The sequence below is a fragment of the Mirounga angustirostris genome, unplaced genomic scaffold (genome assembly GCF_029215605.1).
Source record: "Mirounga angustirostris isolate CCGP_5_RB_7025 unplaced genomic scaffold, mMirAng1.0.hap1 SCAF_15, whole genome shotgun sequence".
Lineage (NCBI taxonomy): Eukaryota > Metazoa > Chordata > Mammalia > Carnivora > Phocidae > Mirounga > Mirounga angustirostris.
In genome coordinates, this window is record NW_026991723.1 from 57,909,440 (window position 1) to 57,932,145 (window position 22,706).

Below are 22,706 nucleotides of genomic sequence, written 5' to 3' on the forward strand. Positions count from 1 at the left end.
AAATTGAGGCAAAACTCATAAAACATACAATTAACCATTTTAAATTATAGTTCAGTGGCATTTAGTATATTTAAAACGTACAATCACCAACTCTTTCAAGATTTCAAATGTTTTCATCATCCTAGAAAAACACCCCATAATTAAGTAATCATTCCCTCTTCCTCCATCTCCTGGTAACCACTAATCTGCTTTCTGGCTTTTCCAATTTTGGATATATTGTATCATGTAAAAGGAATCATACTGTATGTAGTCCTTTGTGACTGGCTTCTTTAATTTAGCATAATGTTTTCAGGCTTTTTGTATGTTGTAGCATTTATCAGTATTTCTTTGTCTTTTTTAAGATTTATTTATTTGAGAGAAAGTATGAGTGAGGGGAGGGGCAGAGGGAGAGGGAGAAGCAGACTCTGCTGAGCAGGGAGCCCAATGCGGGGCTCGATCCCAGGACCCTGAGGCCATGACCCAAGCTGGAGAAAGATGCCCAGCCAACTGAGCCAACCAGGTGCCCCTCAGTATTTCATCTTTTTTATGGCTGAATAATATTCTGTATGGATATATCACATTTTATTTATTTATTCATGGACATTTGGGTTGGATACTATGAATATTGCTTGATATTATGAATAATATTGCTTTAAACATTTGTATACATGTTTCAGCGTGGGCATATGTTTTCATTTTTCCTGGATATATACCTGAGAGTGGAATTGTTCCTAAGAGCCAAATGGTAGCTCTGTGTGTAACGTTTTGAGGAACTGTGAACTGTTTTTTAAAGTGTCTTTACCATTGTGCATTTCCAACCAGCAGTGAATGTGGATCCTAATTCATCCACATACAAGCCAACAGTTATTAGGGTATTTTTTTATTTTACCCATCCCAGTGGGTGTGAAATGGTATCTCATTTTACTAATTTTGATTTACATTTTTGTTTTGTTTTCATATACATTTCCCTAGTAACTAATGATGTTGAACATCTTTCATGTGTTTATTGGTCATTTGTATATCTTTTTTGGAAAAGTATTCAAATTCTTTGCACATTTTTTATTTATTTTTATTTATTTTATTTTATTTTTTTTTAAAGATTTTATTTATTTGACAGAGAGAGACACAGCGAGAGAGGGAACACAAGCAGGGGGAGTGGGAGAGGGAGAAGCAGGCTTCCCGCCGAGCAGGGAGCCCGATGCGGGACTCGATCCCGGGACCCTGGGATCATGACCTGAGCCGAAGGCAGACGCTTAACCATCTGAGCCACCCAGGCACCCCAATTTCCTAGTTTTGATATTGTACTATCATTATGTAAGATTATGTAAGATTTCTGTAAGATTTAACTATTGTGGCAAACTGGGTGAAGGGCACATTGGACCCCTCTATTATTGTTGCAACTCTCTGTAAATTTATAATTATTTCAAAATAAAAGTTAATCCTATAGTAAACATTATACTCAATATTGAAACGTTAAAAAATAGTTATTTATGTGTATACACACACACACACAAAGGAATATCACTTAGCCATAAAAAGGATGAGATCTTGCCATTTGCAACAACATGGGTAGACCTAAAGGGTATTATGCTAAACAAAATAAGTAAGAGAAGGACAAATACTATATGATTTTACTTGTAAGTGGAATCTAAAAAATAAATTAATAAACAAAATGCAGAAACAGACTCATAAATACAGAGAAAAAACTGATGGTTGCAATTGTGGGGGTGGGATGTGGTAGGATGGGAGGGGAGATGGGCAAAATGGGTGAAGAGAAGTGGGTGGCAGATAGAGGCTTCCAGTTATGGAGTGAATAAATTACAGGGGTGAAAGATTAAAGCATAGGGAATATAGTCAATGGTATTGTAATAGCACTGTTTGATGACGGATGGTAGCTATGCTTGTGAACATATGGACTTGTTGAATCACTGTTGTACACCTGAAACTAACTATATGTGAATTATACGTCAATAAAAAATTTAAGTTCAAGGAGTTAATATTTAAAAAATTCCTGGTTGGGACGTCTGGGTGGCTCAGTCGGTTGGGCGTCTGCCTTCGGCTCAGGTCATGATCCCAGCCTCCCTGGATCGAGCCCCCATCAGGCTTCTTGCTTGGCGGGGAGCCTGTTTCTCCCTCTGCCTGCCGTTCCCCCTGCTTATGCGTGCGCATGCTCTCTTTCTCTGACAAATCTTACAAAATTCCCACTTAAAATCAAACAATTCAAGGATGCCAACTTTTATTATTTACATTCAGTAGTTTATTAGAAGTCCTAACCTGTGCCATAAGATCAGAAAAAGAATGAGAAGATTTTAGGTTTGGAAAGAAATAAAAAAATGATAGATGATGTGATTTTTCTATTAAGAAAACTAGAGAATCTAGGCCTAAAAGAAGAGCGTAACAGAATTATTACATTTAAGATAGTTTACAAAAGTTAGCTGCATTTCTATGTAGTACAAATATCATTGGCAATAGCAAAAACAAAAGAATGCTGTAGTGAAATCTAGCAAAATATGGGACAAAATTAAATTTTGTAGGAAATTATAACCAAGACATTAAAGAAGGGTTAAATAAGTAGACATGCTGTTTTCAAGTATAAGAAACCTAAAAATTTCTGTGCCACCCTCCAGCGGAAACAAATATTTTATTATTTTATTTTATTTTTTTAAAGATTTTATTTATTTATTTGACAGAGACACAGCGAGAGAGGGAACATAAGCAGGGGGAGTGGGAGAGGGAGAAGCAGGCTTCCTGCTGAGCAGAGAGCCCGATGTGGGGCTCCATCCCAGGACCCTGGGATCATGACCTGAGCCGAAGGCAGATGCTTAATGACTGAGCCACCCAGGTGCCCCAACTTAAATATTTTAAAAATGTAAAGTTTCCTCATTTGATTTATAGATGTTAACTGTAGTTCTGATCAATCTTTTTTTTTTTTTTAAAGATTTTTATTTATTTATTTGATAGAGAGAGAGATAGCGAGAGCAGGAACACAAGCAGGGGGAGTGGGAGAGGGAGAAGCAGGCTTCCCGCTGAGCAGGGAGCCCGATGTGGGACTCGATCCCAGGACCCTGGAATCATGACCTGAGCTGAAGGCAGACGCCTAACGACTGAGCCACCCAGGCGCCCCTGATCAATCTTAACACTGATTTTGGGAACTTCCCATTTGATTCTAAAATTTACAAAGGTTTGGTTATCATCTGAAAACCTGTTTATGTAATAGTGACATTAAGAAATTAATGGGGAAAATCCTTATGTGAAGAGCTGCAAAAAAAGAGTAAGCATAACAGTGTAGAACTAGGCAGGAATCTCTTGCCTTAGCTGGTATCAGGATTTCAAGAATAACATTATAGTTATATAGAGAGAAGTATGTGATACTTAAATATACATATATTATGACAAAGTAATAAATAGGATGTAGTTCAGATTTGATACAGTATTCTAAGATTTAAAATAATGATAGCTGAACCAATCTTTGTTACTCTCTAGGTATAAGTATCCAAATTCCAGAATAAATCAGTAAAACGAGGTCACCAAGACTTCTAAGGATTTTATTTTTCAAGTAACACCAGTGGAGTTTGACTTTTCAAGTGAATTTCTGGTCTGTTGCTTTTACTAAAATATGCATGTCATGAAAACATTTTAATTTACAAAATTAGGAGTTAATTTAAAAATGGGAACTGAAATAAATGCTTTTTTACATTTCAGTGTCCTTTCACATCAATTCTTTTATCTCCCTCAATATACAAAAACCTTCATTTTCCACAACAGACATAATATTCACCTTCTATCTGAAAACCCCGAGGGCTAAGATATTACTTTTTTTTTTTTTTTTTTTTTTTTTGTCTAAGGGCCCACAGATGAGCAGTGTCAGAGGCAAGTCTAGAGTCAAAGTCTGGTTTCTTGTCCTATGCTTTTCCCAAATAACTGCAATGATTTTCTAGCATTAGCAGCTGCTATTTTTGTTCCACTTCTGTAGGATTATTATAATATTTCAGGAGTTGTCATTGAAATGTTGGGAAACACTCAGATTTTAGGTGCTGTATCTTCATGACAAATACTTAGAAAAGCATGTTTCTATGATAATGATTTTCTCAGGGGCCTATGTTTATTATACCTAGGGCTAGAGTAGACCTTGAATTAGCAATGATTCCATCCAGTTCCAGAGAGATACTTGCAAACACCATGGAGCAAACACCATGTAATTAGCCCATTTTAATAGAACAAATAAACATAAGACTAATCAATAAAAGTAGACTTTTGCAAACATAGGAAAATCTAATGAGAATGACAACATTGCAAAAAGAAATTTTATTAGCAGATGCTGATGCATGAATTTCCCCTTGATATGCACTGTTTTGTGGATAGATGTGCATTTTTTCTGGAGAGCAGATTTGTAGCTTTTGTTAAATTATCAAAGGAGTCTAACTTTTAAAAGGTTAAGAATTTACAGTAATACACAACGGGAGGGAAGGCATGTTGGCACAGTTTCAAGGAGGAGCAAGTGATGATAAAAAAGAGAGGGACTGGGGCGCCTGGGTGGCTCAGTCGTTAAACGTCTGCCTTCGGCTCAGGTCATGATCCTGGGGTCTTGGGATCGAGCCCCGCGTTGGGCTCCCTGCTCCGCGGGAAGCCTGCTTCTCCCTCTCCCACTCCCCCTGCTTGTATTCCTGCTCTCACTGTGTCTCTGTCAAATAAATAAACAAAATCTTTAAAAAAAAAAAAAAAAGAGAGGGACTATACCTAGGAAAAACTGAAAAGCAAACAAAATGTATCTACTTCATTTCTGGACTTTCTGGTATCCTTGTGCTGCTATCTTTCCAAAGGAGATTTAGAAAGATTTCCTTTTTTTTTTTTTTTTTAAATTTATTCTTAAATAGGAAAAGCTCTGGATTTAAGATACTGTAATTCCTTTGTTTTAGCCCCGTGTCTAACTAGCTCCAAATACCTGTACCCAAACTCTTGGAGATTTTGCGGGGCTAGTGGACTTTGCCTGTCTTTGGAATGTTGGGAAACACTCAGACTTTAGGTGCTGTTATCTTCATGACTAACATGTAGAAAAACGCTCTCCTCTATGATTTTTTTCATGGCTTTTTAATGCTGTTTCTTATGTTTCTTTTCTTATCTATATTTTACCCATTTCCTTAGTCCTACTTCTGTTTGATGAAGTCTTTGATTATTATCCCACCCTCCTCACCAGTCCTTTCTTTGTGGCACATTTTATCTGAACACTGCATTTTGGTTTCTAGACTGACAGTGCATTATATGATTGGATCTTTACTCTGTGTGCTTGCATTTTTTTTTTTCCCCAACTTCCTTAGGGTAGAGACTATGGTTTTTCATTCTTTCTCTTCCTTCTGCTGTTGCTGTGGCATTTTGGTGAAATGGAAAGAACTAGATTTATAATCAAAAGACATAAATCCTTTATCAAGTTCCATTATTTATTATCCATATGATGTTGCCAACAGATTCTTAATCTGACCCAGCCACAGAAACTCTCTGAGCTTGACTTTTGCTAATCTGTGAAATGGAGATAAAAAGGAAAATTAGCGTAAGCTCCCAACATATGTTAACAAGAACGGTCCATTGTGGTGCTCTAACACCCTGGAAATTTACTATTGTCCTTTAGAACTCTACTGTTAGCCATTCATGACCTTCTACTGGAATACCAACTTCTCTACAGCTTTCTCTAAACAACCCTGCATCTTTGTTTCACTCCCTCAAAATTGAAGTTGGGAGCATGTGATTACTGCATCTAGGTCGGCTGCCTTTGGCTTCTGTCGTGTGTTTTAGGTCCTGCCTCCCATCTCTCTCAGGATTCCTTCAGAAGAGTGTTTTGATACTAAGGCGCCCAAAAGACAAATAGCTACCTCATCCATTTAATTCAGTCTTTAGGCAGTTTTTTTTTCTTGCTTAACACCATTGTTTTAATTTGTAATTCCCTAATGACATATGATGTTGAACATCTTTTCATGGAGTTACTTGCTATCTATATATCTTCTTGGGGTGAAGTGTCTATTAATGTTTTTTGCTCATTTTAAAGTCAGGTAGTGTGTTTTCTTAACTGTTGAGTTCTAGGAGTTCTTTGTGTATTTTGGGTAACAGTCCTATATGAGATGTGTCTTTTGCAAATACTTTTTCCCAGTCTGTGGCTTATCTTCTCATTCTTTTGACATGGCCTTACACAGAGCAGTTTTTAATTTACTGAAATCCAGCTTATCAGTTACTTCTTTTGTGAATTGTGCCTCTGTGATATGTCTAAAAAGTCCTAATCATATCCAAGGTCATCTGAGTTTTCTCCTATGTTATCTTCTAGGATTTCATAATTTTGTGTTTTACATTTAGGTCTATGATCCATTTTGAGTTAATTTTTGTGAAGGTCTGTCTCTAAGAATTTTTTTTTTCCCCACCATTTACATGTCCATTAGTTATAGCACCATTTGTTGAAAAGGCTATCGTTGCTCCATTGTATTGCCTTTGCTCCGTTGTTGAAGATTAGTTTACTGGGGCACCTGGTTGGCTCAGATGGTGGATGGAGCATGTGTCTCTCGGGGTTGTAAGTTTGAGACCCACATTGGATGTAGAGGTTGCTTAAAAATAAAATCTTAAAAAAAAAATTAGTTGACTATATTTATGTGGGTCTATTTCTGGCTCTCTGTTCTGTTCCATTTGATCTATTTGTCTGTTCTTTCACCAAAATGATACTGTCTTGATCGCTAATAGCTTTATAGTAAGTCTCCAAAGTTGGGTAGTATTGGTCTTGAACTTCAGCATAGAGTTGGCTATTGTGGGTCTTTTGCTTTTCTGTATAAACTTTAGTCAGTTTGTCCATATCCACAAGATAGCTTGCTGGGATTTTTTTTTTTTTTTTAGTAAAGGATCTTCTTTTACTTTATTTTGAAAGTAGCAGGCCAATGAATGAAGGAGTAAGTGACATTTTAAAGGTTAGCAGACTTTGTCAGAATTCTGTTTAATTACATAGTTACGGTTTATCACATGATAATACAAATATAAGTGAATCACATTATAGTGCTAACAATATTAAATAACTCTTGGGTAAAAACCATCAGATTTAGGTGTTCAAAATCTCAGTCATGCAGGGTTGTGGTGTAGAGTAGTTTTTTTTTTTTTTTTTTAAGATTTTATTTGTTTATTTGAGACAGAATGAGAGAGACAGAGAGCACATGAGAGGGGGAGGGTCAGAGGGAGAAGCAGGCTCCCTGCCGAGCAGGGAGCCCAATGCGGGACTCGATCCCGGGACTCCAGGATCATGACCTGAGCCGAAGGCAGTCGCTTAACCAACTGAGCCACCCAGGCGCCCTAGAGTAGTATTTTTGAACTGCTTTTTTTAAGTGATGGAGGAAATTTTAATATTTTTTTTTAAAGATTTTATTTTATTTTATTTTATTTTGAGAGAGAGAGAATGAGAGAGAGCACATGAGAGGGGGGAGGGTCAGAGGGAGAAGCAGACTCCCCACCAAGCAGGGAGCCCGATGCGGGACTCGATCCAGGGACTCTTGGATCATGACCTGAGCCGAAGGCAGTTGCCCAACCAACTGAGCCACCCAGGCGCCCGGAAATTTTAATATTAACTTGCTGGGATTTTGATTAGGATTGTATTGAATCTCTAGGTCAAGTTGGAAAGAACTGACATCTTGACAATATTGAGTATTCCTATCCATGAGCATGGATTATTTCTCTGATTACTTCTTTCATATGTTTCATCAGTTTTCCTCATCTAGATCTTGTACTTATTTTTTTAGATTTATACTTAAGTATTTAATTTTTTTGTGCTAATGTAAATGCTAAGTGTGTTTTTAAAAAATTTTTTTGTTTTTAAGTAAGCTCTATACCCAATGTGGGGGTGGAACTCATGACCCCTAGATCAACAGTCACATGCTCTACCAACTAAGCCAGCCAGGTGACCCCCTTTTTCCAGTTTTAAATGTGGATTCTTGATTTCTTAGTATTGACTTTTGAGATTTCTTCTTACAGTCCTTTATCAGTCTTATTATACATGTTTTATAAATATTTCCTCTTAAACTTGCCTTTTTTTTTTTTTTTTAAGGTTTTATTCATTTACTTAGCACATGTGTGAGCCAGGGGAGGGGAAGAGGGAGAGAGAGAATCCCAAGCAGACTCCACACTGGGTGTGGAGCTGGACTCAGGGCTTGATCCCATGACCCTGAGATCACGACCTGAGCTGGAATTAAGAGTCAGAAGCTTAACCGATTGAGCTACCCAGGCACCCCAAACTTGCCTTTTTTAACAGTGTCTTGAGGAATGCATGTTTTAAATTCTCAGTCTAGTCTATCCATTTTTTTCTTTTAACGTTCATGATTTTGTACTCAATTTAAGAAATCTTTGCCTAGCCCAAGATCACTAAGATTTTCTGTTTTCTCCTAGATATTTTATAGTTTTGGCTCATATTTAGTAATATTCATGATTCATTTTAAGTTTTGCATGTGGTATGAAGTAAAGATAATGTTATATTTATATATTCCATATATATATTTCAATTTTATTTCATTGATCTATGTCTGATTTTATGCCAGTGCTACACTATCTTGATTACTGTAGCTTTATAGTAAGTCTTAGATTAAATGAAACTATTAAAGAATAATTGGGAAGAAGGATTGATGTGAGACTACAAGGGACAGTCCAGTGGGAGACATACTTTGATTCAGTAAAATAGATTTTAGCATTAAGTGTTGCTTGAAAATGGAGAGGGTCTTGTAAAAACGTACTGAATTACCCATTCTCTTGGATGTGTTAGGCAGAGCTTGGATGTCAGCTAAGGTGAAGCTTTCAGTTGTAATTTAGGACAAGGAGAGGGGCAGATCTATACCCTCAAGTATCCTTTTCAGGCATTGTTTTGGGATTTCCTTTTATTTTCCCCCTACTCCTGCACACTTAGTCTTAATCTTCATTGATGGGAAAATATTTGGTGTTTACTGGAATTTGGCAGTTCTCCTGCATCTTTGTTGTCTTTGACCTTTCTTAGAAGCGGCATGCTGCAATCCTAATGTGGGATTCTTTCTTTTGCAGTTCTGCACTGATGTTTTGTAAATAGCTCTTTGTGGTCATTTGGATAGGAGCTTTTCTTGTTACCTTGTTTATTCCCAGCAAGAAATTACTTCTCCCCCTTGTTTAAAATCTGTTGTCTAAATCTGGCCTGTTGAGCTCTTTTGGCATGAATGAAATGGGGGGAATTTCTATGATGGGCTTTAAATGAGAAACATATATAACTTAAACCTTAGATATGTGAAATGAAACAGGTTGCCTGCCAAAGGAGTAATTGAGTTTCCTCTATCATTGTCAAGAGGCTGTAAGAGATTTCTGCATTGAGGATGAGATTAGATTGGATGATTTGTAAGGGCCCTTCTAACTCTCTGCCTTCAACCTTTGGTGAGAAGTCTCAGCATCTTTTCTCTTAGACTTAGACTTACAAATCTAGTCTAAAACTCTAACCTTGGCATATAGTAGATGCTCAAGAAATGTTGGTTTAGTTAATGAATTTGCAAAAATTCTTCATGGTGTCCTCTTTTTTTCTCTTGCAGTTAAAAGAGCCAAATTCCAGGGCTCACCAGGTAAGGCTGGCCTTTAATTATATCTTTTCCCTTCATACTTGCTGTGATTTAAAATCAGCCTTTAGGGGCGCCTGGGTGGCTCAGTCGTTCAGTGTCTGCCTTGGGCTCAGGTCATGATCCCAGGGTCCTGGGATCAAGCCCTGTATCGGGCTCCCTGCTCAGCGGGAAGCCTGCTTCTCCCTCTCCCCCTGCTTGTGTTCCCTCTCTCACTGTGTCTCTCTCTGTCAAATAAATAAGTAAAATCTTAAATAAAATAAAATCAGCCTTAAAAAAATCAATCTTTTAAACAGTCATTAATTTCATTTAATTCATTGATTAAATAAATTCACAAAATTTATTAAATTATTAAAAATCAGTATGGGGAGATGTTGGTCAAGGAGTACAAAGTTTCAGTAATGCAAGATGAATAATTTCTGGAGAATTAACGTACAACATTTTATAATTAATGAGTACTGTATACTTGGAATTTGCTAAGAGGGTGGATCTCAAGCTGTCAATGTGCACATACACACACTTGAAAAGAAAATGGTAATTATGTGAGTTGTGATGAATATATTAATTAGCTTGATTATGGTGGTTATTTCACAGTATGTATCAAATCAAGTTGTACATCTTAAATACATACAATTTTAAATTGTCAAACCTCAGTAAAGCTGGAAAAAATCAATGCTGTTGTAAAACATTAAAGAAATCTATCTAGTGAAAACTTAAAGTCCCCTCACCTCAATTTTACTTCTCCCCAGTAACTATTTAGAGGTTTGTATATACCTTGTCAGATTTTTTCTGTGTATATGCATGTATAAATGAATAGATTAACCTTTTCAACCTGCTTTTATTCCAACAACACGTTACTTTGAGTGTGTGTATACATATATCTGGTTCTTCCTTTTCTTTTTCTTTATTTAAAGTGAACTTTGGGGGCACCTGGGTGGCACAGTGGGTTAACCGTCCAATTCTTGGTTTGGGCTCAGGTTGTGATCTTAGGGTCTAGGGATTGAGCCCCACATCAGGCTCCATGCTCAGCGCAGTCTGCTTGGGTTTCTCTCCCACTCTCCTCTGCTCCTCCCCACTGTGCCTGTGTCTCTCTCTCTAAATAAATAAATCTTAAAAAAAAATAAAGTTAACTTTATGCCCAGTATGTGCCCAGAATTTTGTTATAAGTTTGTACCCTAGGTTGCTGATTGATGAATACTTAGCTTGTTTCCATTTTTTACTATTTTAAGCAAATACATGTTTTTGTGCACTTATCATTGTCTGCTTTGCAAATGTATCTATACACTAGAGTCCAGAAATAGAGAATTGCTGGGTTAACGGTATGCATTTTTAAAAAATTTGGTAGCTGCTGCCACATTGCACTTCTGAAAGTTTTGGGGGAGATTATACTTAAACTAAAAGTATATGAGTGTTGATGAGCACTGGGTGTTATACGCAGCTAATGAATTATTGAATACTACATCAAAAACTAATGATGTATTCTGTGTTGGCTAACTGAACATAATAAAAAAAAAATGAGTGTTTATCCAAATCCTTATCAACATCAGGTAGTATGAAACTTTTTAATCTTTGCCCATCAGAAGGTGAAAATAGTATTTACTTGTTTCAATACACATTTTCTTAATTATGAATGTCAAGTTACAGAGACTTATTCTGGTTATTGCTGGGGAAAAGGGAAGGTACTGGGATTACTTGGAAAAAGTGAACATGATTGGGAATCCATGGAATGCTGAAAAAACCAAACCTTGGGTACAGTAGGAACTAAGACAGTTACTGAGCCTATTCTCTCCACTAGCTAGGTCTCTCTTTCTTAGAATCTGTTTTGTTTTCCTTTCTCTTCTAGCTGGCTTTCTTTCTTTTTTTTTTTTTTCAAGATTTTATTTATTTATTTATTTATTTATTTATTTATTTATTTATTTGACAGAGAGAGAGGGAACACAAGCAGGGGGAGTGGGAGAGGGAGAAGCAGACTTCCCGCGGAGCAGGGAGCCCGATGCGGGGCTCGATCCCAGGACCTGGAATCATGACCTGAGCCGAAGGCAGACACTTAACGACTGAGCCACCCAGGCACCCCTCTAGCTGGCTTTCTATGCTTAACTTTTTTGCACGCAGCCCATGATGGCTGCTCCAGTGGAGTATATATACTTCTCTGAGCTCCAGCACCAACTACCAGTTGTGTCACTATTTCTTTTTCTTTTTTTATTATGTTATATTATTCACCATACAGTACATCATTAGTTTTTGATGTAGTGTTCCATGATTCATTGTTTGTGTATAACACCTAGTGCTCCATGCAATACATGCCCTCCTTAATATTTCTTTGTTTTCCTTATTTAAGATCTTTTGAGAGGGAATTGGATTGGTTTCTGTTTTTTTGGCCAGTTCATGGCATCTAAATCTGGTCTGGTCAGCTGTGGTTGAATGTGGGGGGTGGAGTATAAAATCATGATAGGAAACATAGCTCAGTGGTCTATTTCACTGCTACTGGAGATGGTTGGGGATTCTCTCATGTGGGTAGGCTTGTATTTTCATATATCTTAGGTATAATTCTGGTAAACTTCCCATGTCTAAGTATAAAACTATATAATTTTTTAATAATTTCATAAGGATTTAATAATAGTCCTAATAGTTAAAATAGCTATGATTTATTGAGCACTTGCTGTATCAGGGCATTGCCTAAATACTTTCACAAATGTCTTATTTAATTATCACAACAAACTTAGAACATTGTAGTATTCTCACTTTTATTATTTAAATTTTTTGGGTGGGGGAGGGACAGAGGGAGAGAGAGAATCTTTTTTTTTTTTTAAGATTTTATTTATTTATTTATTTATTTGAGAGAATGAGAGAGAGAGAGAGAGTACATGAGAGGGGGGAGGGTCAGAGGGAGAAGCAGACTCCCTGCCGAGCAGGGAGCCCGATGTGGGACTCGATCCAGGGACTCCAGGATCATGACTTGAGCCGAAGGCAGTTGCTTAACCAACTGAGCCACCCAGGTGCCCCGAGAGAGAGAATCTTAAGCAGTATGACCAGTGCAGAGCCCAATGTGGGGCTCAGTATCACAACTCTGAGATCATGACCTGAGCCAAAATCGGAGTCGGACACTTAACCAACTGAGCCACCAGGTACCCCTAAAATTTTTTTTTAAATGGGTATAGTTGACATACAATGTTATAGTTTTAGGTGTACATCATAGTGATTCTACAAGTTTATACATTATGCTGTGTTCATCACAAGAGTAGCTACCATCTGTCACCATACAGTAATATCACAATACCATTGACTCTATTCCTTTTGTTGTGTCTTTTATTCCACTTACTCATTACATAACTGAAAGCCTCTATTTCCCACTCCCCATTTTACCCTTCCCCACCCCTCTGGCAACCATCAGTTTGTTCTCTTTATTTATAGGTCTGATTCTGCCTTTTTTTTTTTTTTTTTAAGATTTTATTTATTTATGAGAGACAGGGAGGGAGAGAGCAAGTGAGGGGAGGGGCAGAGGAAGAAGCAAGCTCCCTGCTGAGCAGGGACCCCGACACAGGACTTGATCCCAGGAGCCTGTGTTCACGACCTGAGCCAAAGGCAGATGCTTTACTGACTGAGCCACCCAGGTGCCCCATAATTCTGCTTTTTGTAAAACTGCATAATTTTAACGATGCTCCAGAGAAGATTTACCTTCTGCTAAAAGTGCATGGCAGGGCCTATTTTCTCACACTCCTAACATTAGGTAATCATTTTAAGTAATCTTTGCCTATTTGATGGGTCAAAAATGATAGTCTTTTTTTTTTTTTTTTCATTTTATAATGTTAAGATTAATTTCTTACACAGAAAAGTGAACTCTCAGTTCAGTGCCTCTAATCACGGTTCATGTAAATGTAGTAGGGGGAATGCAAAAGGTGCTGTGTTTAAGCAGTAGTACTCAATTTATATTCTCAGGTTAAAGAATCTCCTTTTCCCAACTCTGTGATAATATTGCCTTTTTTTTTTTTTAAGATTTATTTATTTGATGGGGCACCTGGGTGGCTCAGTCGTTAGGCATCTGCCTTCGGCTCAGGTCATAATCCCAGGGTCCTGGGATTGAGGCCCACATCAGGCTCCCTGCTCGGTGGGAAGCCTGCTTCTCCCTCTCCTGCTCCCCCTGCTTGTGTTCCCTCTCTCTCTGTCTCTCCCTCTGTCAAATAAATAAATAAATAAAAAGATTTATTTATTTGAGGGGTGCCTGGGTGGCTCAGTCGGTTAAGCCACCAAGTCTTGGTTTTGGCTGGGGTCATTATCTCGGAGCCTGGGATACAGCCCCATATCGGGCTCTGCTCAGCATGGAGTGTGCTTGAGATTCTCTCTCTCCCTCTGCCCCTCCTGCTTGTGCTGTCTCTCTTTCAAATAAATAAATAAAAAATCTTAAAAAAAAAAAGAGTTATTAGAGAGAGAGAGAGAGAGAGAGCACGAGCGCACAGTGGGGGAGGGACAGAGAGAGGGAGAGAGAATCCCAAACGGACTCCTGCTGAGTGGGGAGTCTTTGGGTGGAGGGGTGGGGAACTTGATTTGACCTGCTGAAATCAAGAGTCAGATGCTCAACGGACTGAGCCACCCAGCTGGCTTTTTATGTAAGTTGTGGTTTATGCCAGCCTGAATAGATCAAGCGTGGAATTCCTTTCCTTTATGAGGCTTTTTTCTCAATTCTTGTCCCTGTCAACAGCTAGAGGTAGCCCTTTCCTCTCCTTCAATCCTTTATCATTTTTTCTCTTTCTCTTATGGTATTTATTCCTTTTTTTGTTAATTTATGTATCTTATCTTTTCTATTAGATTAATTAGATTTGTTTTTTTCAAACTGAAGATGGGTTATAAAATCAATTGGTTATGATTAATTTTTAATTTTTTTTATATTTTCTTTATTTGACAGAGAGAGACACAGCGAGGAGGGAACACAAGCAGGGGGAGTGGGAGAGGGAGAAGCAGGCTTCCTGCCGAGCAGGGAGCCCGATGTGGGGCTCGATCCCAGAACCCTGAGGTCATGACCTGAGCTGAAGGCAGACGTTTAACGACTGAGCCACCCAGGCGCCCCATGATTAATGTTTTAGTAGTTTAAATAACAGGAAATATCAATGTATCACATCTTGTATTTCATGAAGCTTTTGTTTTCATGTGTGTGTGTGTGTCTACAGGGTCAAATATGTATTTCTAAAATTTGAAAAACTATTATAACTTATACTTTTGAGAATAGAATGTATTTTATAATTTTTTTACAGCTCTGTATGCTTAGAATGATGCCATATAGTACAATATATAGTTTTACTTTTTCTTCAACATAAAATACTTTAATTTGGGTTACTCAGTTCCAAAGACTTTGTGAGATTGAGTAACAATCTGAGCACTAAGTATTACATCTTCATTGTGCATTTTTTTTTGCTTTTTTTTTAAAGATAAATTTAATACATATGTAACCTTGAAAGTGCAGAATGTGAAGAGCACAACCGTAGCAGTTCGTGGTGATCAACCTTCTTGGGAACAAGATTTTATGTTGTAAGTACCTTGCAGCAGTAGCTGCCTACAATATCTATGAAAACTACAGAGTTACGGGAATAAGTGAGGGGTGTTGTGGAGTGAAGTACATCTGCAGTTTTGTTCTCTCCTGCATTTGTAATTGATTCTACATTATGTGAATTATGAATGCAAATAAACTCCCAATTCATTTATGTGGGTAAATATACTGCCTAGTCAGATTTTCCCAGTGGTCAGAATTAGGATATAGTACAATATACTTAGCATGATAGTAAACATAATTTAAATCTTGCTTCGATTCTCAGAAGGCTCCTTGCAGGAATGTGTTGTGTGCACATGCGTGTGTGTGTGTGTGTGTGTGTGTGTGTGTGTGTGAGAGAGAGAGAGAGAGAGAGAGAGAAAGAGAATGTGTATGTGTGTGTATACCCAGGCTACCTGCTATTGAAGATGAGGATTTCTGTGCTTAAAATCCTTTTGCTTTATGGAGTGAAATGTCCTACCTTCTTCTAATAAATAAAAATGAGTAACCATTAGGATTTCTTACATATGACACAAAATGTAGCATATTATTGTAAGCTCTGGCTTTAAAAACTTGACACTTCGTTTTTTTCCTCTGAAATTTGAGGCATTTTTTTTCTGCTCTAGAAAAGGGGAGAAAAATATAGAATATCATTTTGAAGGACTACACAAATCTTTGAGCTTCTCTGAGTGCCAGTTACTTTACCTGTAAAGGTCTGTCTTTCTTACAAGGTTATACTTGTTTTCTGGGAAGTTAGGCATGAGGGTGTCAAACAAGAAAATGTATTGAAATTGCTGTGAGTTTTGAAATGGAAGTGAAATTGACTTTCCAAGTTTTGTAGTGCATCTCAGAGGCACATAAGGATGATTATTTTCACGTAGATACATTCCAATCCTTCGGGATTTTGATGTATTGCTTCTTACAGTACCATTTAGGAAACTAGATTATAAATACTTTAAGGGTAAGATTATGAGTGGCTGGGCTAATAAGACAGTAGCAGAAGGGATAGAAAAGGATGGAAAGAAGGTGTTAAGGAGATAGACTTGTCTTGCATGATTGGGTAGGTATTGTGTTACTCATTAGGATAGCGGACAATATAAATTCACTTATGGACAGACTTATATTTGAGGTTCTTATAGGACTAGTAGGAAGAGAGGTACAGAAGATAGGAGCTTGAACCTGGCACTCAGGAAAGAAGTAGGGGTTGGAGAAATATTTTAGTAAGTTGGAGCTGTAGGCTTAGATGAGGAAGCTTGGGGAGATGGTGAGTAAATTGAGAACAGGGCCTGGGGTAAAGCCTGGAAGGGCACCAGCATTTAAAGTGGGACAGAGGGGACTAAAAAGGAATGAACAGAGAGATAGGAGAAACAGGAAACTGAGAGAGAACTGGGGCTTCAAGAAGAAAGAGAGCCAATGTTGTCACATTTCTCACTGGTTGTCTCTCTCAAAGTTATAAACCTCATTCATTCCCTTTCTCAGTTACAGTGCCGTGAGAGTGAGACTGTGTGTTTCTCTATACCTGTAGTGTGTATAGTCAGCTATGAGTGGTTTATTCAAGTCTCTTCCCATGGCTGTTTGGCATATAAAATCCAGAAATCCTACCTTCTTCTGATTTCCAATTGGCAGTGATAATCACTTACTGTTAAAACTGTTCCCATTGTGTGAAACCTAGCGATCTTCTGTAGCCTCTCAGCAGAACTAGCTTTATTCTTATGTGTTTATTTTCCAATTTCCTGTAGCACTTCCTCTTTCAACCCTTCTGTGATATGTGTGAATTTTTTTCGTCTCCCACGTTGAGATGCTGTGTGAATTTTGCTTTCTCCTCTGTTACACATGGATTTTATTAGCTACATTTTCCTCTTTTGTGCTCCTATTCCTTATTCCTCCTACCCTGCTCTTTTGTTACTGGCAGCTCCATTGCTGGTCTCTTGTCTCCCTTTCTCCTTTTTCCTTCTTCCTGATGTATTATATGGCAGTATCTAATACTCACTTTTGTATTTTTTGTTGTTTATCTTTAATATTTCTGTATCTTACTTCCAGGACTAGATTATTCATTTAAGGGTAAGCAGGGCATCTTTAGTTACTGTGAATTTGCCTAGCTCCAAATCTTGTATATGTATATGCACATATATTATTGATTATTTAATAGAGAAAAGAAGTTTCCCCAGAGCTCTGGGGATGAGGCATAAACAAAGCTCTCAGACTTCTTTTAAGTTAGGCCTGCTGGACACACATAGATGAGATGAGAAGCTTCTTATGGGAGATATCCTCTTGGAGTTTTATTCCCCAGAGTTCCCTAAAGAACTTTTTTCTATCCAAGCCAAGCTGTAAAGACCTCTGGCTATTTCTTTCATCTATTGGCTTGATTGAGATGTTGCTTAGGACTTGCTTTAGGAACATTATATATGTATCCCCATGCAATTTTTCTTTTCCAGATTCAAAAGATTTGGGGTTGTCAGATGTCTTTTCCAAGGCAAATTGATTAATTAGGCTGAATGAAACTGTGGGACAAAAGCTTAATTTCCCCACACTGTGAACACCTTAACTTACTGGCTGGGTTTAGTCACCCACTTTGTGGTTTTGAACAGCTCTCAAGATAGTTTAGAAGGTTTTAGAGATAAGAATTAGGTCCTATATTGTGTGTCTTGCTCAAAGTACCAAACCATACGTATTATATGTGCTGAGGAAACAATTAAATGAACAAATGAACTCAGTACATTCTCTGTTCTAGTGTATTTAAGTAAAAGGGGTGAATTTTCTTTGCTTCCCTTGTTTTCAGCACATTTGATGAGAAGTCTATGGCTGTCTTACCACATCCTAAGTGTGTGATTCTGAGAACATGTATTTTATTTTTTTTAAGATTATTTATTTATTTGAGAGAGAGAGAAAGAGAGCACAAGCAGGCGGAGGGGCAGAGAGAGAGGGAGAAACACTGTTGAGCAGGGAGCCTGATGCAGGGCTTGACCCCAGGACCCTGGGATCATGACCTGAGCCAAAGGCAGACGCTTAATTGAGCCACCCAGGTGCCTGAGAACATGTATCTTAATAGAACAGGGAAACCAAGCTTTCTCTAAAGTGTGAACTTGAAACTTCATGTGATGGATAGCTGTTGTCTCCCTGAGAATACCTTTCTGCTTTTTTGCTAGAATGGGCCTTTTTTCATTTTTCTTGCATTTCCTTTCAAATAACCCCGTATTTCAATAAGAGCTTTCTGGAGGATGTTTTTAGCATAATATAAGTGTTTGCTTGTTCCACTTTAAGACTATAATTACATTTGAGTTGGCCCTTCCAAGCTGATATTCTACCATGTATGATGCTGTTTTTGCTTAGTGGTTATGTGGCTCTTTCTGGAATGATTTCTTTTCAAAAAATTTTTTCCTATTTGTTATTACAGGATAATCATTGTGTTTATCTCTATCCTCTGACAAATATTTTGTTTATAAATGACAGTGTCTATTTTAACTGGGATCTCCAGGGGCTGAGTGGAGTGAACTGGTATACTCCCAGTGTCCCTTACCTGCCTCTGACCACAATTTCCCATCAGATTTAGATCTTCTCATGGGCTGTTTTACTTCTGCTTGGACTCCCTTTCATAAATCTTGTAAAGAAGCCTTGCCTTTTCCTAAGTTTCCTATATATAGTTTGTAAGTTGAGGGCACTGTTACTATAAATAATAAAACATAGAGGGTGCCTGGGTGGCTCAGTTGGTTAAGCGACTGCCTTCGGCTCAGGTCATGATCCTGGAGTCCCTGGATCAAGTCCCGCATCGGGCTCCCTGCTCGGCAGGGAGTCTGCTTCTCCCTCTGACCCTCCCCGCTCTCATGTAGTCTCTCTCATTCTCTCTCTCTCAAATAAATAAATAAAATCTTCGAAAAAAAAAAAAACATATAAAACTGCTTGGTAAGGGTAGAGATTATAGACTTGCAGACCTGGCAGTAATGCCCTCCTTACTTACCCCCATTTTTTTTGTGAAAACGCATTAATCTAACGATGTTTGTAGTTCCAGAGGCGAGGAGACGGATGGACAAAGGCATTTTTGTATGGATCCTTACATACTTTTCTAGGAACCTAAAGAATGGTTGTAGCATTCTGGGACATTTTGATTTTCCCTGACAATAGGATCCTGGTGAGAAAGTATTCAAGGTTTAGCAAAACAGGAGATGTAGATGTAGGAGATGTATATTTCATATTATTTGGCTTTTTCTTTTTCCTCAAATTTATTGTTTTTAGTAATCTCTACACCCAGCATGGTGCTCAAACTCACAACCCTGGTATTATGCTCTTCCTACTGAGCCTGCCTGGCACCCCTATCTGGTTTTCTTTAAAGGGATTTATTCTTTCCTTCAGTGAGATTAGTCGCCTGGACCTGGGTCTAAGTGTGGAGGTATGGAACAAAGGACTGATCTGGGACACCATGGTGGGGACCGTGTGGATTGCACTGAAGACTGTTCGTCAGTCGGATGAGGTTAGTCAATGCGTTGCCCGTTTGGAGGTATAGTTCTAGCCCATGCTTGTCCCCATCCTAGCTCCATTCAGCTAATATTCACCATGCATCTCAGATTGCTCTGTCCCCCTTTCTAATTAGTGAGCATGCAACTAGCCTATTCTTAACCTCACACAGAGGTTCAATGGATTTTATTTAAGTCTTGTCTTCTCTCTACCTTATGACTGTACTCAGAGGTGCCAGAACTTCTCTTTAGCCATATCAGGTTGATAGCCCCTTCTGAGTACTGTATGTGAGGAAGAAGGAGAGAAGAAGGGGAGTAGGTGTGTGTATGTGATTTAGGATACCTGTGGTTTCTGCATTCTCCTCTAAGAAGCTATCTTGGGATAAGTCCCATTAAACTTCCTCAGCCTGGATCCCGTTCTCTGCTTTATTTCTTTGAGTCACCAATTCCCAGGGAACTGGTTTCAGTCTTCCATCTTCCACATATAACCCTAACAGAGTTTAAGGAATTAACATGGGTGGCAATTGTTATACACTCTGTCTCTATACATTATTTCCAAGAGTGGTTTTCTACTCCATTTTCCCAGATTAAAACATAACTCAGCATCATTTCCCCATAGACACTCACTTTGAACCTGAAAAAAATGTACTGTATTCCTGTTTGGCTTACCATTGACTATGTGTTTTCTCTGGGAGTTGGGATAGTGCAGGTGTGCCTCTCTTTCCTAAAGTCTTTTAGTTCTGGCTCTCTCTACTTCCCCAGGCAGATGGGCCGTTCATTTTTATTGTGGCTCCAGTTCAGATCTATTTTAAGTAGCAATGTTAGTAGCTCTTTACTGATTAGAAGTAGTAACACATATTAAGTGACACAGTCATTAAAAATTGTGCAGATTAAATACTGATCTATAAAGATATTTGGTTTTTGAGTTTGGGTACTCCAGAATTCTATGTTCAGTGGGCTTGCAGAGAGCTGAGCACGGTGAAAGCTGCTCTTCCACCAAAGAGGGAGAACAGAAACCACATAGCCGCAGAGGCAGGTGGTGACAGTGGTGTGTTTGCCTCATCAGGATGTGAGTGGTCCCCAGGAGCTCTCCAACAATGACATTGAGAAAAAAACACCAGCTCTTAAAACAGGAGGAGGGGAGCCATGAAGAAATAAAGTTTAATCTTAGATCTCTGTTTTCTAGGAAGGGCCTGGGGAGTGGTCCACGTTGGAGGCAGAGACATTGATGAAAGATGATGAGATCTGTGGAACTAAAAACCCAACTCCTCATAAGATTTTGCTTGATACAAGATTTGAGTTGCCTTTTGGTGAGTCTATTGAATTAGACTTTAAAAACCATTTAACGCTTTTTACCATATTGTTAACAATTGTTTGCTAGTCTCATTACTGTATTTTTTGTATTGTCAGCTGTCCCCTTTGAGGGCATTCTGTCTTCTTCTATCCTAGTCCCTATAACACCTAGCCCAGGAATGGTACAGGCTGTAGATACTCATTAAATAATCCACACTAAGCGTATTCTCTTCAAGTCAATAGGTTTCTCTGACTATTTTAATGACTTAGGAAATACTTGCTTGTTAGAGAGCAGTGATTTCTTCTTTTTTTTTTTTTTTTAAAGATTTTATTTATTTATTTGAGAGAGAGAGAATGAGAGACAGAGAGCATGAGAGGGAGGAGGGTCAGAGGGAGAAGCAGACTCCCTGCCGAGCAGGGAGCCCGATGCGGGACTCGATCCCAGGACTCCAGGATCATGACCTGAGCCGAAGGCAGTCGCTTAACCAACTGAGCCACCCAGGTACCCGAGCAGTGATTTATTCTTTTGATAATTTAACATTCATTGTCTTGAAGTGAATGTATACCTTGTGATTTGTCAATTTAAACATTGAAGTAGCATTAATAAATAGAAAAGTATTTAAAAAATAAGTCAGAGAAAGACATACCATATGATTTCACTCATGTGGAATTTAAGAAACAAAATAGATGAACATAGGGGAAGGGAAGGAAAAATAAGATAAAAACAGGGAGGCAAACCTCAAGAGACTCTTAACTCTAGGAAACAAACTGAGGGTTGCTGGAGGGATGGTGGGTGGGGAGATGGGGTAATTGGGTGATAGGCATTAAGGAGGGCACTTGATGTAATGAACACTGGGTGTTATATGCAACTGATGAATCACCAAATTCTACCCTTGAAACTAATAATACACTACATGTTAACTAAATTGAATTTAAATAAAAAACTAAAAAAAATAATTTTTAAAAACAAAAAATACATGTTCATGGCAAAAATAGGTTTTTTGTATATATATACAGTTTTGCTAGAGAGTGGATCTGTGGAGCTCCTTACAACTGTCAGTCCATCCCTCATTGCATTTTATTTTACTTATTTTTATTTTAAGTAGGCTTCATGCCCAATGTGGGCTTGAATTCAGGACCCTGAGATCAAGAGTCGCATGCTCCACAGACTGAGCCAGCCAGCAACCCACAAGGCATTTTAAAAAGACATTCCTCTTTCAACACTGCATCATTTATATCGTGTCATTGGTGGCAGTGTACATTTCTATCTAGATTTTGAGTTTCATGAGGGCTCTTGTGTACTTTATTTTGGTATCTTTAGAGTTTGCTTGGCACATAATAGGTGTCTGATAAATGGTTTTTTGAGTAAATGTTAAGGTAAAACCTCAGATAAGTGAGGTCTGTCTTTGATGTGAGTTAACGTGACTGTGCTAAGCTTGGGCCTCTGTGATAACCACATTTGGCATACAGTTTTCAAAGGCTTAATAAAGGGAGGCGCCTGGGTGGCTCAGTCTGTTAAGCCTCCGACTCTTGATTTCAGCTCAGGTCATGACCTCACAGGGTCATGAGATCGAGCCCCAAGTGGGGCTCCCTGCTCAGTGCAGAGTCTGTTTCTCTCCCTGTCCCTCTGCCCCTCCTCCTGCTCGCATGCATGTGTGTGTGCTCGCTCTCTCAAATAAATAAATAAATCTTCAGAAAAACTGAAAATAAAAGGCTTAATAAAGGGTCTTTCTATGGGAAGAATTTTAGCTTACAGTGTGCCATATTTTGGCAATGGAATTTTCTTTTGGATAATTCAAAAACCTGTGAAATACTCTATTCAGTTATATACCTTTTTTTTTTTTTTTTTTTTAGTCAAGAATAATTCTGTTTAACACTTGGTATACATAT

The 22,706-nt window shown here is 38.2% G+C and overlaps 1 protein-coding gene across 4 annotated transcripts in view; it reads left to right on the forward strand.

Moving 5' to 3' along the window:
• The window catches only part of UNC13B (unc-13 homolog B), a 209,075-nt gene that overhangs the window by 38,248 nt on the left and 148,121 nt on the right, over window positions 1–22,706 (forward strand). For 3 of the 4 annotated variants that reach the window (XM_045882625.3, XM_045882623.3, XM_045882624.3), the window contains exons 2-5: window positions 9,534–9,563; window positions 14,978–15,077; window positions 19,423–19,540; window positions 20,710–20,833. In XM_045882625.3, the coding sequence (XP_045738581.2) occupies window positions 9,534–9,563; window positions 14,978–15,077; window positions 19,423–19,540; window positions 20,710–20,833 (372 nt within the window). The remainder of the gene's footprint in view (window positions 1–9,533; window positions 9,564–14,977; window positions 15,078–19,422; window positions 19,541–20,709; window positions 20,834–22,706) is intronic. The other variant, XM_054509271.2, reaches the window with a different exon arrangement.